The sequence below is a fragment of the Apteryx mantelli genome, chromosome 4, assembly GCF_036417845.1.
Source record: "Apteryx mantelli isolate bAptMan1 chromosome 4, bAptMan1.hap1, whole genome shotgun sequence".
In the NCBI taxonomy this organism is placed as follows: domain Eukaryota; kingdom Metazoa; phylum Chordata; class Aves; order Apterygiformes; family Apterygidae; genus Apteryx; species Apteryx mantelli.
The window spans coordinates 45,623,685-45,642,124 of NC_089981.1; the positions used below are offsets into that span (position 1 = coordinate 45,623,685).

The 18,440-nt window shown below is 38.8% G+C and overlaps 1 protein-coding gene and 1 non-coding gene across 2 annotated transcripts in view; both read left to right on the forward strand.

The window, feature by feature from the left end:
• CKAP5 (cytoskeleton associated protein 5) overlaps positions 1 to 17,706 on the forward strand; it is a 54,433-nt gene extending 36,727 nt beyond the window's left edge. Inside the window, exons 28-44 of the mRNA XM_067296386.1 lie at positions 1,137 to 1,262; positions 1,978 to 2,127; positions 2,547 to 2,750; positions 3,028 to 3,163; positions 4,072 to 4,265; positions 6,080 to 6,252; positions 7,404 to 7,577; positions 8,030 to 8,150; positions 8,842 to 9,021; positions 9,558 to 9,745; positions 10,160 to 10,235; positions 10,727 to 10,915; positions 10,996 to 11,133; positions 11,685 to 11,768; positions 11,862 to 12,018; positions 13,707 to 13,861; positions 15,278 to 17,706. Coding sequence (XP_067152487.1) covers positions 1,137 to 1,262; positions 1,978 to 2,127; positions 2,547 to 2,750; positions 3,028 to 3,163; positions 4,072 to 4,265; positions 6,080 to 6,252; positions 7,404 to 7,577; positions 8,030 to 8,150; positions 8,842 to 9,021; positions 9,558 to 9,745; positions 10,160 to 10,235; positions 10,727 to 10,915; positions 10,996 to 11,133; positions 11,685 to 11,768; positions 11,862 to 12,018; positions 13,707 to 13,861; positions 15,278 to 15,532 — 2,700 coding nt within the window. The 3' untranslated portion in view covers positions 15,533 to 17,706. The remainder of the gene's footprint in view (positions 1 to 1,136; positions 1,263 to 1,977; positions 2,128 to 2,546; positions 2,751 to 3,027; positions 3,164 to 4,071; positions 4,266 to 6,079; positions 6,253 to 7,403; positions 7,578 to 8,029; positions 8,151 to 8,841; positions 9,022 to 9,557; positions 9,746 to 10,159; positions 10,236 to 10,726; positions 10,916 to 10,995; positions 11,134 to 11,684; positions 11,769 to 11,861; positions 12,019 to 13,706; positions 13,862 to 15,277) is intronic.
• On the forward strand, positions 8,199 to 8,309 carry LOC136992098 (small nucleolar RNA SNORD67). Its single transcript, XR_010884222.1, has one exon. It is a non-coding gene; the product is annotated as a small nucleolar RNA SNORD67 (small nucleolar RNA).
• Positions 17,707 to 18,440: the final 734 nt, after the last annotated feature.

An 18,440-nucleotide genomic window follows, 5' to 3' on the forward strand; every position in this document is an offset into this window, starting at 1 on the left:
ATTACAGGTAGAAGACTATAGCCCTTGCTAGGAACTGCTTTTACCAAGAATCTTTATGCTGGTCTAAGTTCTTAAATGAGAAGTGTTCCCATATTATCTACTTAATCACTATTTTCATTATTGCCTATTTAGTCCTAAAAAGGCTGTGTTGTCACAAATGCAGATTTGTAAGCTGCTTATTCTGTGCTCTAAGTCTCCTTGGCCTCCTTGATTTGATATGGCTGAGAATTCATTCTTACCATTGCAGTTCCAACGCTACACTTCAAACAGTTATTTTGAGCCTATGTACCAAAGAAATTCTTACCACCCTTACAGTATGAAGGGTTCTGTAGCACAAGATGCAAGAAGCGAAGGAAGATCCTTAAATGTATAGTAGTAGCCTCAGCTGATTGCATCATAATTGTGGTTAGTTTCTGTTGTTACAGTAAATTTTTTTGCTATCAACTTTAAAGTTTGTCCTATGTATATAATTAAAACAAACAAAACACTGTTCTCCAGTCCTGTTGCCACCATTGTCTAAAGTAATGCTGTAATTGGAACAACTGATATAGGCTTAAATTCACGTCAGGGGTGAACGGGACAAACCTTGAAGGATTTGTAACTTTGCCTAAGTCGATGTAGTCTTCTATCAAAAGTCTGATGCTAGAGTTAATGCCTCTGCTGAACACATAATGAACCTGGAATGCTAACTCTTAGGAGTAAATGTTATTTGTCTAACTACAAAGCCTTTTCTGTGGCCTATTTACAGCAGTCTGCTAATAGCAGTATGTCCAAGGGCAATACCAGCCTGTCCAAAGCTAATACAAGCCTCAGCAAAGGCAATACCAGTCTGACAAAGAGCAAATCTATCAAACAGGTATCACATTGGCTCTTAGGGATGTGTGTGGGTGACTGGTGCGCACTGGTTGAGTGAAATGTTATATTTCACAGGATACTATTGCACATGCTGTAGTAGGTTTTGCTTCCACAGCAGCAGAGCACATACTTTTAAAGTTCTAATCAACTTTATTCTTCTAGCTTCTGCCTGGCTCTTGTACACCTCAGCAGCATGAGGTTGGGTGGTATCTGATGCTTGTGATTGCTTGGACTGAGGCATATGTGTCTTGTGATGTCTCCTAATACCTTGCTTTTTTCAGGGTGTACAAGGGAAGAAAGTACCAACCAAGCCTAATCTGAAGGAAGATGATGATAAATCAGGTCCTATTTTTATCATAGTCCCAAATGGGAAAGAACAGCGAATGAAAGATGAGAAAGGTCTGAAGGTGAGAGAACTCTGAATGTGTTCACTTATTGAAGTTAGTGTAGTGTTAGTGCATTCTTTTACTTTTGAATTTAGAATTTAAAAAGCTATGGCTTGAAAGTGCTAGTCTCTATCCATCCCCTGGATAGATTGACTACCGACTGTTCCAGTTGGCTTTCACAGGCCCTTAACTCTTCTACTGTGGTGTTCCTCTGCTGCTTTCCAAATTTTGTGGGTTCATATGCTCTTGGGGGAAAAAAAAGGCCTTTTCACAACTTCTAAGAGATGGTCCTCTGCTGTAATATATCAACTTTTTATATGAAAACAGTTGACTTAATTTCAGATTTTTGGGATCCAGTGTAAAAACTTTAATATAGTTATTTTGAGCAGCCCCTCCTATCAAGCTTGCTTTCTATGGGAAATACTGTCACTTAAAACATGCACTTTATTGATTACTTGCTAGTAAATAGGCCTATCTGTAGCTTAAAACCAGCCACTTTAAGTAATTAGTGGTAATTGGGATAATAGCCTTAAGATAACCACTCAACACTGTTTTCTGTGTAAGCAGAGATGAGTAAGCACCACTGCTTCCATTTTTCTAATGCAGTCCTTTGCTTGTTGACAACGAGATCATTTTGAAAACAGATTCTAAAGCAGGATTAAAAAGGTTGTAACTTGCAGACTCTTTCAGGAAGAAAGTGTTGCTTGCTTTGAGTCCCAAATGCTGCCTTCTATAGGTATTGAAGTGGAATTTCACTACTCCCCGTGACGAATATATTGAGCAGCTAAAAACTCAGATGTCCAGTTGCGTGGCCAAATGGCTACAGGATGAGATGTTTCATGCAGACTTCCAGCACCACAACAAAGCACTGGCAGTTATGATTGAGGTGAGTTTGGACTGTGGTAGCAGATGACAATATATAGAGTTATTGTCTGCCATGAAAGAACCTGTTTCAATTAAAATTAAATAGATGTTCTCTGAAAAGTCAGGGGTCATTGTGCTGTGAGGTTAAAACTGAAGAAATATAGAAATATTTTTCAGGGGAATGATAAAATTATTAATATTGGTTGTCCCTTTGGAGAAGGGGAGATCAGTTTGCTCACTGAAGACTTCTCTTTGAATTTCAGAAAGCTGTGTAAGTTATGAGTACTTTTGACTCTAGAAATCAACTTATAAACATAGACCATCTTATCAGGCATAGCTTTTCCTTATTCTCTGCTCTTGCTCTTGACCAGTGTTTCACTTTGCACAACTTTTTTTTCCTTCTTCTTCTTCCTCCTCCTCTTCTTTCCCTTTCACCTCAAGCACTTGGAGAGTGAAAAAGATGGAGTCATCAGCTGTCTGGATCTGATCCTGAAGTGGCTTACCCTGCGGTTTTTTGATACCAACACAAGTGTTCTGATGAAAGCACTTGAATACCTTAAATTGCTTTTCAATTTGCTGAGTCAAGAAGAATATCACCTTACTGAAAATGAAGCATCCTCTTTCATCCCGTATCTTATCCTGAAGGTAATGTACATTGTACAGAAATGAACTTTATTTTTCGTGAGGAATGTAGCAGGATGTTATCTAACACTGTAGAAATCTGTTCCTTCAGAATGTGTTGCATATTTACCTTTAAAAGAATTCACCAAGAGGGGTTTTTCCCTGAGAATGACCCTGGCTTCCCTAATGTTATTCAGACTAATCACTAATATCAGGAAACTTTAAAATTTTCTGTATTTCTTCCTTTTATTTATCTTTTTTTTTGGGGGGGGGGGGGGGGGGACTTTCCACTTCCTCCTAGGTAGGAGAACCGAAAGATGTTATCCGCAAGGATGTGCGTGCCATTCTGAACAGGATGTGTCTCATATATCCAGCCAGCAAGATGTTCACATTCATCATGGAGGGGACAAAATCGAAAAACTCAAAACAACGGGCAGGTGGGAAATAGCATTATGAATTGGGCAGCTTCAAAGTAAAAATATACACTTGTCAAAAGAACTTTGAAGTTGCTTTGTTTTTGACCTGGAAAAGCCAACATAACATTTGCTGAAACTTGAGATTTGCCTGTATGTAGCACTTTATGCAAGTGCATAACACTTTGGAGATCAGATTCTAAGGAAAAATAATCGTGTGTGTGTGTGTGTGTGTGTGTGTGTGTGTGTGTATTTGTTGCACCTTTCAAAGAGAAGCAATGGGAAAAATCTAGTAAACTGCATATCAACATTCAGATTATAAGCCTGCCTTTTAAGTAGGTTCACTGTCTTAGTGAAACAGTACTTGGGAGAATTTTGATAATAGTATTGTCCGAATGACTAAGGGAATCCAATAATAATTTGATCAAGACTTTGAGAAGAAATGTCTCTATGTTGTACATCTGCTTCACCTTTATTTCAGAAGTTATTTGTGGTATGATGTTTGTAGTTCAAACAGCTCCCTAGTCACCCTGAGAATATCTCATCCTGATATAACCAGCAAGTTAAATTCTATGCATAATACAGCATTGCAAGCTTGTAACTGTCCAGACGACTTAGATGTGAAACAGCTGTAACATTGCTCATATATGGTAATGGGAGATATTTGGGAGAAGGGTGCAAGGATAGCTGGCAGCTTTCAAATGCTGTTGGTTGAAGTAGTTTGAACCTTTAGTTTACTACTCATCCCATAAATCACCCCGAGTATTTCTAATGAGGGAGGGAGAGAACTGCCTTTCTGTCACCATATTTATCATCATGACTCACTTTTCTACAATGTCTGTTCAAGTTGTGCGAGAATCACAAAAATAGGAGGGCTTTCTTCCCAGCAATTTTAAATTTAAATGTGCATACGTGTTATTTTCTTCCTTTAGAGTGCTTGGAAGAGCTTGGATGTCTGGTTGAATCATATGGCATGAATGTATGCCAGCCAACTCCAGGGAAAGCCTTGAAAGAAATGGCAGCTCATATTGGTGATAGAGACAACACTGTGCGCAATGCTGCACTGAACACCATTGTCACTGTCTATAATGTTCATGGTGACCAAGTGTTCAAGCTGATTGGAAATGTGAGTGTACCTGGAAATAATGATTTTTTTTCTTTAATCCTTACACTTGTGTAGGGGATTCTCACTGTTTTGCTAGTGGTTGGTTATGGCACCTTTTGCTGTTGGAGTCAAGAACTTTCTGTAATGTTGGAAATAACCTGCTACAACATAGATCCTTTAAAAGTTTACTGGTTAATTGCTGATTATGGGATTTATAACTTGGATGTTCATGAATGAAAAACTGAAATTGAAGAAATGAGCAAAACACTGATCTATTACAGGAATTAAATTTGTTTATAAAGAGTAACTTGCTTTATAACACTGAGATTTGGATAAATTAGTTGGCCAAAAAAGGCTAGTTGCTGGGGCTCCATCAAATGTTTTTGTTTAGTAGTTGAAGTGTGCTAAGCTTTTTGTTTGCTTTAGTTTATTCCACTCCAGTGCTTAAGGTCTCTGTCAGTACTGTGTTGCTTTGCATTGCTGCTTTTTCAGTCTCTGGAAATCACCTTTAGTAATGTCATATAAATTGCAATAAAAGTTAAAGATGACAAAATTCAGCTTCCAAAATAAACTTTACTTCCCGAGCTTCCAGCAGGGAAAAACAAGTTCACTGCATCGTCTACAACTACTGTGCCTAAGAGATTAAGTATACTGAATTTTTTGGCATTGAAAAAAAAATTAGGTAACCTGAGTTAAGAGCAGTTAGACCTCTTCTACCAGAGAGATTATGAATTTGGAGAACAGAATAAGAAAGCTAGCCCTTAAAACTGATATGAATATGATATATATGTCAGTACTAGTTTTTTGTGTGTGTGTTGTGATCTATGCCATAGTACCTACAAGTGGTTGGAGGGAATCTTTTATGGAGTACTATGTGCAGGGAAACAAGGTTGCCTTTTTTTGCCCTTCCAGCTTCCTGAAATAATTCAGGTTTTTGAATTATTTTGCTATCTGTTATTTCCTCTGGTAACAATCTCCATGAGAATTAGTACTGCATTTTCTTTAGCATTTTGGATTCCTGTCTTATTTTAACTGTTCTTCAGAGTGAAGTCTCTCTCCTTCTCTGAGTGTTACATTGTAGTCCATATACCTTCAGATTATAAAGGTTAAGAAAAGAACTGTAGTATTTGAGTGTTGAGCCCCTTGTAACTGTGGCTTTCTAAGCTTTGAAATAGTCCACTTAGTTGCAAAATGCACAGCTCTTCATGAAGCTTTCCAAATTATAGAGATGCTTGAGAGTACTTCCCAGAAAAACATCAAGCCTACTTCTGTTCAAATGCAATTATTGGTAATCCTCAGTCCTGTAGGTAAGATGATAAATATGATTATTTTTTTTCTTCTTTCTCTCTTCTTGAGTGGAAAGTTCAGTTGGCTTACCTTGTGTTCAGGTTGAATTACAGCTACACTGAACAGCCCCACTGTAGAAGGACCCTGGATTCTCTCTTTAATGGCAAAACATAGCCTGGAATATTGTATAGAAAGTGTCTTTAAGCTATTTTAAGGCAACACAAGCAACAATTAGAAGCACGTGATAGTGCTAGGGTTTGAATTCAGACAACTTTTTTCTTGGAAATAAGGGGCCTGGAAGCAGCTGTGTTCAGTATTAGAGCTTGGCAATATGGCTTAATTAGCTCCTGAAGAAGCCTCTGTCAATCCAGAGTGACTCGGGTAGATTGCTACTAGATGGTGGTATTGACAGTTCCTACTCTTGGTATTACAGTCACTTCCATCTGCAGTAATAAAAGTTTATCTTCTGTAGGTTTTCAAGACTTCCAAAACCTATGCAACTTGCAGACTGAGTGAAAGCGTTTTGTGTGTGTGTGTGTGTGTTATAGCTCTCGGAGAAAGACATGAGCATGCTGGAGGAGAGAATAAAGCGGTCAGCCAAGAGACCAGCTGCTGCTCCCGTGAGGCAGGCAGAGGAGAAACCTCAGCGCGTTCAAAACATCAACACTAATGCTAGCATGCTACGGAAGGGACCAGCTGAGGACATGTCCTCCAAACTCAAGTATGTAATGAAAAGTTATGCTTTCTAGCCTATATAGTACGTGTGCTAATATCATGTCTGGCAATGTTATTTTAGTTCTTATATCATCATCTTTGCATGTTGTGAAAACAGGCCAAATAATGCAAAACAAAATGAAACTTTTTTTTCTTTTGTCTTGTCTGTCTTGAAATCTTTCTAAATGGTCTTGTGCCTTTTTTCACTGCTTCTCCATGGACAGAATTATGTATCGCACTTATAGGATGTAAGTACTGCCCACTAACTCCTTGGTAGAAAGGCTCTTGTATCTTTCGATTTCTACTCTAGTCATCCCTTCTTGAGGGTGATGAGTTTACCGTGGCCAGTTCTAGGTTATTTGCAGACAAAAGAAAGAAACCAAGAATAGAGGACCTCTACCAAGGCAACTACAAATCAAACTGCAGGGCAGACATGGCACTTCCATGTTAAGCAGCTGCTGGTAATACTGGGAGAATTTATTCATATATTTTGCATTAAACTTAGTATTGATTGAACCCTGTTCTTAACTTGTTAGGGCAAACATACAGCACAGAACTGATGAGCATGTGTGAATCAGCCTGGGGGAACAGTAGTAGAAACAAAACAACATTCCTATCTGCTCATTATCTTGGAGGAAAAGTCCCTGTTGAAAATGATCCGTTTCCATTAAAAATCTAATATGCAGCACCTTGACCTGCAAATAATGTGGGATTTTGGGAGTCCTAGATTCAGATTAGCTTGCTAGGTTGCTATGTACATCTGCATCTTATTCATCATGTTAAAATAAAAACAAATAACAAAAAAGAGCCACCCATGAGCTGTAATACAATATTCTGTTAATGCTACTTTAAACTATGCTGGGTATCTCTCCTAACAAACTGGTGCTATTTCTCACAGCTGCAGTGGGTCTCATGGTGGGTTATGGGAGAAACTGGGAAGGCAAGTAACTAGCAGCTGCTCTCCTGGCCTAAAAAAGCTTGTTGTACAAACGGATAGGGGAATGGTAAAGGGAGTTATTGCTATGGAACCTGGATAAAATCAGGTCTGCAAAACCTATGCTATCCTGTTATAAGAGCTTTAGGGCTACCAGTGGATGCTAGTGCTAGTACTCTTGTCTCTTGCATCTATAATAAACACCTCTTTCCTGGTTTCTATAGCCAAAATCGCAACATGGGTGGTCACTCTGAGACAACGCATACTGTTCCACGGGAATTTCAGCTGGATCTTGATGAAATTGAAAATGACAATGGTACTGTCAGATGTGAGATGCCAGCACTTGTACAGCACAAACTAGATGACATCTTTGAGCCAGTCCTGATTCCTGAGCCCAAGTGAGTCTAGTTACAGCTCCACCTAAGCGAATTCATTAGAGCCATGTAACCATTTTGAGAAGCTGAACTGACAATGCTAGTCTGTGTTCAGACTTCTTTACTCAATAAGGTAAAGCTTCAGCTGGTTTGAAGAGCAATATTAGAGAGGCAATCTGTGATTAGTGTTCTGAAATCTAGATAGGAGTTATTTCTAATGGGGAAGAAAAAAAAATAGTTCTGCTTATACATTTTTGTAGTAAGAGGATCTTGAGTTTGTAAATGCATCATCAGTATCTTTACAGGTAGTGGAATAGATGCGCCAAAGGAACAATTCCTTCCTTGAGCAGCATCCACTGTGAGGATGAAATCCTTTTCTCTTGACTATAAGCTGTCACTAGAGAAAATAGCAGAGAAGTGTAATTTAGAACTGTCTCTCCAAAGAGTCATGAATCCTGTTTTCTTCAACTGTTTAGGATCCGTGCTGTATCCCCACACTTTGATGACCTGCACAGTAATACAGCTTCTACTATCAACTTTGTCATCTCCCAAGTAGCCAGTGGTGATATAAATACAAGCATTCAGGCTCTGGCACAGGTAAGAGAATTAAGGTAGCAACTATTCAGTGTACTTGAGCTGTTTGTCTGCGAGGGTGATGAGTTGCACTCTGGTGGAGCATCCATGTCAGGTGATGTGGACTCTGCTCAGAATCTCCCTGATGACAAAACTAAGTGCACAGGGGCCATCTGACTCGCTTTAGCAATAAAAATTCTGCTTAAATGATGCAGCATAGACTCTTAACACAGAAGCACTAAGTATGTAAATATGCATATCTCTTTGCTTTCGTTCTGTTCACATCTGTGCTACTAATCTGAAAAAGCTGACTGTTGCCAGTGAGGCTTAGCTTTTAAATGTAAACTGTTTTACAGCTCCCCAGCAAAGGAACTTTGTCTTGGCTCTTGGTTCTAACTACTTAGAAAAGTTTTGTTCAGAAGATTTCACGAAGTGGCTAATTCCAGAATCCATAATGCAGCATTTCCTGTTCTCAGATGTGTACAGTATAGGATTGCAGCTCACAGAAAGATCACTAATTGGTTGTACTGGGATTGGCTACAGGAGTCTGCAGTCACTGATTTCTGGGTGAAGGCTTAGAAAACTAACACCTTGGCAAGTGGATTGGTAACAGCAAGAGTGTTCCTATAGAACGGTTTCAAATTATAGTTATTTTGCACTGTTTGCAGCTTGTTGACTTTATTGTTTTTTTTTTTCCCCCTCTTTTTCCTCTTAGATTGATGAGGTTCTTAGACAAGAAGACAAAGCAGAAGCTATGTCTGGCCACATTGACCAGTTTCTAATAGCTACATTTATGCAGCTTCGGCTAATCTACAATACACACATGGCAGATGAGAAGCTGGACAAAGATGAGATAGTCAAACTTTACAGCTGTATTATTGGGAGCATGATCTCGGTAAGACTTTTGAATTAAGGTGAAGAGAAAATAAGTTTTGTGCAGAAATTGCAGGAGAACAGAAGGCCTTTCCAGCGTTGACCTGTGCCTAGGTTAGCTTACTACTGAATTTTATGAGGGTTTGTTACTAGGTAATCTGGTCACCAATGCGTCTTTTGGGAGGGAGTGGGGATTGAGAAGTTAGGGGAGGGAGAAGGTCTGTTTGCTACTTCTCCAAAATGCATCCACTCTAACATTTTAATTAAGTTCTATTTTAATATTCCCTAATCTCCTTGAATGCTTAACTGGTGACCTAAATATTTTCAGAAGTCTCTCAATAGAAATAACCTTCTTCCAAGTGCATTTTTAAGATTTAATGTGTGTTGTGTGTGTGTGTGGATGGGCTGTGTGTTTTTTTTGTTTGAGTGTTTTTTTTTGTGTGTTTTTTTTGGGGGGGGGGCAGAATGCCAAAAAACTTGGCAGTGTAGTCTAGAGAACTCCCTACACTGAAATGTTGTTATGCAGAGAAAAATTCTGATGTTGGCTTCAATTGCTAGCTATTTCAGATAGAGAGTCTGGCTCGAGAGGCATCTACTGGTGTGCTGAAGGACCTAATGCATGGTCTCATTACACTAATGCTGGATTCTCGGGTTGAAGACCTCGAGGAGGGTGAGCAGGTCATCCGATCAGTCAACCTCTTGGTAGTGAAAGTTCTGGAAAAGTCTGACCAGACCAACATCTTGAGGTATATAAAGAAAACTATATGCTAGCTGCTTCTCTTTGTCTGTTCTTACATTTAAAACCTTTCCTTTGCTGGCTGATTTTGTTCGTTCGTCATTTTGTCTGTGTAATAGTTGAGCTGGTTAATGAAGAATTGTGACTGATCATTAATGGTGACCAGAACTTGACCACACAATCTACACAGTTGGAGACAGGCTAAGCCAGCCAGCCTCATGTTATTCTGTATGCATTGTAGTTCAGCGGTTTGCTTTATAAACTCTTGTGATGTGAAGTACTAGAGATAAAGAACTATTGCACAGTGTGATATTAAACTGCTTGACTAACCCCGGTCTGTGGTGTGGTATTCTGTGGAGAGTTGGCATCTTTATTCTGCATAGCACTTCCCTGTGTAATTTTGTTATAAATTTATTCCTTTTAGTGCTCTGCTTGTTCTGCTTCAAGACAGTCTGCTAGCAACAGCCAGCTCACCTAAGTTCTCAGAACTTGTCATGAAGGTGAGCCTGTAGTAGAGGTTTTGAACTCTGAAATACCTGGTCTGAAGCAACAGCCTAGATGCTGTAATTTTTTTCTTCTCTCTTATCATATACCCCCTCTTGTAACTGACATGATTTAGAAACAAGTTGGGTATTCTTAATGAGGTTAAACCTGAAGGTTCCACACTGTGTGGGGATGTACCTAGTGTACATGCGTTATCTGTCAAAATTTCTTCACACGAAGAGCTCAGTCTCCTGTCATTGGTAGTGAACTCAGCACTACTCCATTCTCTTTTATGCATCAGCTCTAAAGAGAGATCTGGGATACACTATAGCTAGTTATAAAGAGTAGCTAGTTATAAAGAGTTAGTATGTACCATTTCAAATATTATGTCACTCTGTGTATCATAGCAGAGTGAAACAGCTCAGTGATCACTTTGCATAATCTGCCCTTATATATTTAAATGCTTCTTCACTGAGTTATTTTGCTTTAACTCAAACTTTCTCTTCAGTGTCTGTGGAGAATGGTGCGGCTTCTCCCCGAAACCATTAATAGCATCAATCTGGATCGGATTCTGCTGGATATCCACATTTTCATGAAGGTCTTTCCCAAAGAGAAGCTGAAGCAATGTAAGAGTGAGTTCCCTATAAGGACACTGAAGACTCTGCTTCACACCCTGTGCAAGCTGAAAGGGCCCAAGGTCAGAGCACTCTATAGTCATGTATTTTTTAAATTGGATGTTCATGCAGTTTCTAAAGCTTTTGCCTCTTTTTCTTTTAGATCTTAGATCACCTAACAATGATAGACAATAAAAATGAGTCTGAGCTGGAGGCTCACCTATGTAGAGTAATGAAACACTCCATGGACCAAACTGGAAGCAAGGCTGATAAGGAAATGGAGAAGGGGGCTTCTCGCATAGTAAGTGGTGTAAATATGTTGGTAGAAAGAAGGGATGTTAAGGCAATTTATTCAAGAAATAAGCTTTATTTAGTGATTGTTGAATATGAAGTAGTACATGCTTCTCCAACATGTGACAGACTCTTCTAGTTTCAGTTTGGAGATTGTTTATGGCTGTTTTGGGAACTTGCAGTGTGTTTCTGTTCTTACCTGAACATTCTGTGCATATCCCAGGATGAGATGCTCCATAAGACATTCAGCTATGCAGCATAGGTTTTATCTTAACAGTTACTGCATTTGATCTACTAAAAGTTAACCAAAACCAAAACAAGCTTTAAGCACTCTCTCCTGAGAAGACCTGCAGCTTGTTGGTATCCTGATTCTTACTCTGTGTAACCAGTGGCTATATAAAACTCTAGCCACCTTAAAGTTTTCTTTGTTCTTGAAGCTCTGTGCCCAACTAACAGGTCTGAGGGCACTGTGTGGTTATTACAAGATTTGTCTAACTTCCTCTCGTTTTTAGTGAAGATTATGTCACTCTTTTTTTGAGAAGTTTCCTTTTATTTATTTAGGAGGAGAAGTCTTCAAAGGCAAAAGTTAATGATATTTTGGCAGAGATATTTAAGAAGATTGGCTCCAAGGAAAATACTAAGGAGGTAAATGCTTTCTTCCTGCAAGGAAGAGAACACGATACATTAGAATGGTGTATGCAGCAGTTGTGATAACGCAAAGGAACTCTTCCCTCCCAGGGTTTGGCAGAGCTGTATGAATACAAAAAGAAATATTCTGATGCAGATATTGAGCCCTTCCTAAAAAACTCATCTCAGTTCTTCCAAAGCTATGTGGAAAGAGGCCTCCGGCTGATAGAAACAGAACGGGAGGGGAAAGGACGCATTCCTTCTACAGGTATGTATTATAGCAATACTGGTGAATTAGGAGAAGCAGATGTACAAGGGGAGCAGTTGCATGTGCCACATTAGAAACTAATATTTGGAGACCTTTATTGGGCTTCCAAAGTAATTCACATATGCTCTTGGCACTTGTATTGCTTCATGAGGTGACATTTGGTACCCTTTGCAGAGACTATACATTCCTTGTTTACAAAGAAAATGTTACAACTCATGTCAAATGAAATGTAGAATATATCTGAAAGGCTTGGTAAACAAGTGGTTCTAATTTGTATCCTGTAGCTTGGGGTGAACTTTAGCCTAAGCTACATGTCTCTGGTATCAAGAATTGTTTCTGTGAAGTGTGCTGCTGGATTATAACAGCAACAGCTGTCAGGTTCTCCTTTTACCTTTTGGTTACTAAAATGGTACATCAGTCTTTGATAAAGTATTGTTTGCTATGGAATCTGAAAGTTTAGTTTGAACTGTTCTATAGCAGTCTTTGTGACGACCTCTTTTCAACAAATCAACTTTTTTATTTGATAAATTGCAGTAAAACAAGCTTTAAATTCACTAGTGAGTCTTTGTTATGTATGAGCCCAAATCAGTATTTTAATGTGATATTAAGTACGGAATGTGACAGATGATTAGCTAACAGTAAAAGCTGATGTGTAGTCTGGCAAAACTACCTTTAGCATTTGTTTCTTCAAGTATGTAACTGTGTCCCAGGAGTTTTTAGTCTTCCTCTCCTTCTACTGTTCCTTCTTCTATTTCTATATTGTAAATTACTTTGGGAAGAAGATGTAAGGAGGTGTCTTTCACAACTTCCTAAATGCTTCTGACTACATGGGACAGAAAATTCTTATGTCCTAAAATTCTGTACAGCCAAGAAATGTTAGTTCAACAGTATTGACTTCCAAACTGAATTTATGTGCCCCAATCTTATCCCCCCCCACACTATACTAGTTTGATATAGTAAAGAATATTGCTCCACCTTGCAAACCGTGATTTATTTAGATCAAAGTATAAAAGCTTAACTTACTTCTCTTTTTATATGTTTTAAAGACCCTTGCAGTAAACTAGTGAAAACAAATCCCTTTCCCCACTGAGTCTTAGATCTTGCCATTTGTTTCGGGATGGAAAGTTTTTCTATATTATAAAGTTATTTTCTAGTCTTTTGGTAGAGAATCTGTAATCACCTTGCTATGTTCCTTTTAGAAATCACTAATTCATAGATTGAGTTAGAAGAAGCAATAGCTTTCAGTTACCTGAACAAGAAGCAAGAAGGTTAGAAGCAGTGGTGAGGTCTACTCAAGAGTACTACTGAACCTCAGTAAAGACAGAAAACTCAAAACACTTTCCCTCTTGCAAATGTAATTGTCCAAGTTCTCTCTGTTGGGCTTCATGGTTACATCTGACTGGCATCAGCATCTTCCCATTTTTTGCAGTTGACAGCCTCAGTGCTTCTTTTGGAGACACTCTGCTGCTGCCAACATTTCTGTCCTAATTTCTTTTCTTCACTTTCAGTTATCACTTTTAAAGGAAATGACTATGGACATGAAAAGGCCAAAATGCCTATACTAGCAAATACAAATAACTGTTGGTAGCTTATAGGTTGGTTGATTCTTCATCCATTGTGTATTATTTCAAGTGATTGACCAAGAGGCTTAGACTTTTTGATTTAAATTTTTTTTTTCCCTCCCCCAGGAATTCCTCCTCAAATGGAAGGAACATGTGTCCCTGCTTCTACCAATACTGTATCTTCATCTATAGGAAACACAAATGGGGAGGAAGTGGGGCCTTCAGTCTATTTGGAAAGGTTAAAAATCCTCAGGCAGCGTTGTGGCCTTGACAATGCAAAGGTATTGTGTTTGACAGCATTTGTAAATTCCTGCGGAGGGGGGGATTTTATTTTATTTTTCTTCTTTGAATTCAAATGGCTAGCCCTCATGTGCCAAAGATGGATTGCGATCAGAATTGATCATCCTTCATTATACTGCCTGTTCTAACTATTTGCTACGTGCCACCATTCCTAGTATAAATGGCTTTAAACTTGTTATTTGGCCAGGCAGACTTATGTTTTGATTCACTTTGCTTCACTGATGAAGATGCAGCTTGTTCTTATAGCCCTGCAGTTTGGTATCTTCCCTTGCCAGGTAATTGAACTTCAAAGATCCAAACAACTTAACTCTACTGTTCCTCAAACAGAAATCAATATACATTAGCCTTTAAAGTGAATGATGGGGAAATTCTAGGTCCTCCCATTTTGAAACATCCAAAAGAGCTGAATGAGGGTTTTGAACAACGTATTTTGTGTGTATGTGTACTGAGTGCCATTTACTGAAAAGTTTGCACCCTCAGTCACATGAGAAGTACCACTCACTCCAGGAATAGTCATAAGACTCAAGCACATCACTGTTTTGACCTTTTAATATAAACTTGTACATCAGCTTGCAGCTCTGGAGAGGAGAAATGACATGTTTCTTAGATGTTGGTAACAAGGTAATTTAACCAAGCAGAAGTCTCATATTGGTAAGAGAACAGCGACTTGACCTTTGGCAGGGTGGATCTTGCCAATCAATCCAAGTTTCCTCTTCCCATTCACTCCAGAAAGCCACTGAATGTAGATGATGTACCTAGGAGGGGACTTTCCTCTTCTGTTAGAATTCGGGCTGTGCAAGATTGTACCAGGCCATCTCGGTGAAACACTGATCTGCTGTGAATTTTTGATGTTTATTGTAGCTGCCTATTTTCCAGAGCAAGGTCTGCATTCATGTATTTGCAACCTTATTAACTAGAAGTTGGTACACAGTAGAAATAGTGCTGGTATATCCAGTTGCATAGTTTGTTTCCAGTAAAATAGGGTGTTTCTCCCAAACAGGAAGCTGTGCTTTCTCTTTGGAGTTGAGAACTGAACAAATGCGACCAATACAAATACAAAATTCTGTGACTAGACTTGATCTGAGGCTGAAAGGTTCTGAACATTAAAAAAAAATATAAAAATAAATTGTTGTGCACATAGTGTGTTGGACTTGCAGTTCCTTTGTGTCCCTGCTGACATTAAATTAGTTATGAATTCTAGGAATTGATTATTGTAGTTAGCTTTGTATGGATCTGATTTTATAATGGTAACTGACTGTATTGCTCTAGATCACCAGTGTCATATTGCTCCTTCCCTTTCTTGTTTTTAGTGTTTCCTGAAGCCATTGATTATAGTGTGTACTTCTCTGTGGCTTTTGCCATTACCTGTCTTAACACTTCACTTTCCACCACCATAGCAGGAAGACAGACCGCCTTTGACGTCTCTGCTCTCTAAACCAGCAGTCCCTGCAGTTGCATCCTCTACAGATATGCTTCACAGTAAGCTCTCCCAGCTCCGTGAGTCACGGGAACAGTACCAACATCTGGACCTGGACTCCAATCAGACTCATTCCTCTGGCATTGGAACTACCATGGCTTCACCCTCCTCTACAGCAGCTAATATTGATGACTTGAAAAAAAGACTGGAGAGAATAAAAAGCAGTCGCAAATAAAGCTGTGAGAGAGACAGCATCACTGTTGCTTGGGCTGTCTTCAGCTTTAGTTTATTAAACTAGAAGTCTTCATAGTTAAACGGCCTCATTTAGGCCTAGTGTATACAAACTGGTTTATGTATAATACAGTGGATTTTGGGGGATTGAGTCATTGTGGCACAAGTATTTGTACATACTCTGCTTCTCAGTGAGCATCTCTTGACAATAGAAGGCTGTCTGTGTATTAGTTTTAGTGTACAGACCTGTAAACAACCATCCTCTTGCTCAGACTAGTTTCTCATAACTTGTTTTTTTTATTTGTAAAATTGTCTTTAAGATCTTTTCCTAGTTCTTAACTCTTAAAAGATCTTTAGTGATTTCACTTTTAATTTTGTGAATTCTTCTCCATGTAATCCTTGAACTGTTGATTCTGTATGGACACATGGCATGAAGTAACTAATTTAAGTGTTTTTTGTAAATAAAGTTTGCATTAACTATACCAGTCTCTGTAGGAACAGCAGTGACTGTTGGTAAGAATAGAAGCCACTCTGTACTCCTGAATGTTAGTAACTGGGTATCTAGAAACAGAAGTAAGCTATTCTTGATATGAACCCTGGGTTTAGTATATTCACTCATCTTCCCTATTATATTATCCATCTGTGGGATGCAATTCTGAGACTTTGCACTTTTACTTCTGTGAGCAGTAGTGCATTTTCCATATAGTTGCTTTTTTTTCTTGAAAAATTTTTTTTGTTTTGTAAGATGAGAGTTAAGAATACTTAGTTTGCTGAAATGCTCTTTTAAATTTACCTAGTCCTTGTAATGCGTCAACGCAGATTAAGCGTAGTCCCTATCTAATATATACAAATGCATTCTCTTTGAGGGAATAGCAATGTTGATATGGACTAGATTAGTAGTGATGTACTGTCAGTGGACTCATTTATCCTGAACTCATTTGATTAAGCGGTCTTCCTCATGCAGTTTTCAAGTGCAAGTAGACCATACCACATTTGGTTGAACATTTAATATTAGCAAACTTTCCTATTCCATGTAACTAGAAAACACCTGGTAGTAGTAGCCCGTGACAGCCATAGTCACTGTTTTTTATTTGTAAGAGTGTCTTCTGTTTAGCCTTTTTCAGAAGCACCAAGTGTGAAAGCTTAAGACCTACACTGTGTAGCCTTCTGGCCCTTTTATTTCTGGGGAGGTGATATTTTCACTTTGCTGCTTCACTTCCATGTGAGCTGAGTTCCATTGCCAGACCAGGATTATTGAAGACTTGGACAGGCAAGCTTAAAATAGTGCACTTCTGCTCTAGGTTTTTATCTTTATTTCTTGTAACTGCTGCTTTTGTTGTTTGTTCTGTGGACAAGCAGTTTCTGCATTAGGGCTGTTGCTAAATCAATCTTGCCTGATTACAGTAAAAACATGGCTTTAAAATTGGTACCTTTGTACAATGGATCTGTGCCAGAGCTTCTGCAAATGGCTGAATTTTTTCTCCTTTTACAGGATCCCTAGGCTGGAGTTGCGGTTGATGTGTAATACTGCTTGGTGCCTGTGGTGAGTTTGTACACTGGGATAGCAGGTGACTTGCAAGTGTTCTGCATCCTGTGTTGATTGACATGTTGCAATTCATTGCTCCACCACTTTGGTTTAGTAGTAGCAGTCTCTTACCCTAACCTGAAATGATCATGCCCTTTCTTGTGGAACAGAGCTGTATGACAAGTGAAGGTTTTGGCCGGATTGGTAAGTGCTGAGGTATTGTGCATGTGAAGTGGGGATGTTTGTGTTGGCTGGCATTGGAGATAATGCTGCTACCTCTCAGTTACCAACTTCTTTTTGAAACTTACTGACACTTAAGTGAAACCATATGTTCCTTACTGTACCATGTCCAACAGACATTCTGAAGAGACATTCTATTTGTTAGTTAGCTCAGGATCATAAAATAGCAATGCCTACAAACTTGCATATAGCTGTTTTAAGTTTGAAACTGAATTGGAAATGAAGCACAGGAGTAATTGAAGAACAAAAGATAAAGTTGTTTATTATGGATGAGTTTTTGCCCTGTATCTCTGTAGTGTTTGGTTGGACTCAGTATCCTGGGAGTGCTGAACTAAAACTTGTGCACATAAATTAATAAAGCCTAATCTTTAGCCCACAAAATATTTAAATAACATTAAACTGAATTTCAAAAATGATTCCTCTGTATCGTTTGTAATGAGTCAGTATTGAGAGTGACTTACTCCAGAAACTGTATGGTCTTGATTTCCCTCTATTAGGTATGCAGTTTCTCACAGATAGTACTGAAAGGGTGAAGGCTAAGCAATTAAACACTAAAAGGGCTGAATTTATTTAATGCCTGTGGTTACACATTTGGCTGGCTTTACACGTTTGTGCAACTTGACCACTTGAGGTTTCTTTCTTAGATATCTTTGAGAGATTGCTTTCATGCTTTCTTTGGGCAATCAGAGGGGGCTTTTTTCAAGTTTGTTCCCAAATGATCCATCTTTGGGGAGGTAGCCAAACACAGTAACCGATCAGTAACTTTGTTTGTATCCAACTAATTTCAGATAGTTACCCCTACTACCATTTTTTTCAACTCAGTCACTCTGCTTCATAATACTCTATTTGAAGCACAAGCAACTTTCACTGTTGCCTGCTTCTGTGGCTTGATGGTAGTGTGAAGAATGAGAAGTTTAGGAACGTGTCATACAGAGCACAGGCAGCTTCCAAATCTGTCACTGCTTTAGGAAAATAGGGCTGAGCAAGCTGGCTAGTCAAGTATACTCATTTACTGCTGTACCACTGGGTCCTCGGTGGTCCACAGGTTATTGCTAAAGGGTTCATGGAAAAACTTAATGATTTTTCTAAGGGTGAACCCTAAACAGGCTTTTCAAGACAAGTGAACAGGTATAGTGTAGGGAGCTTC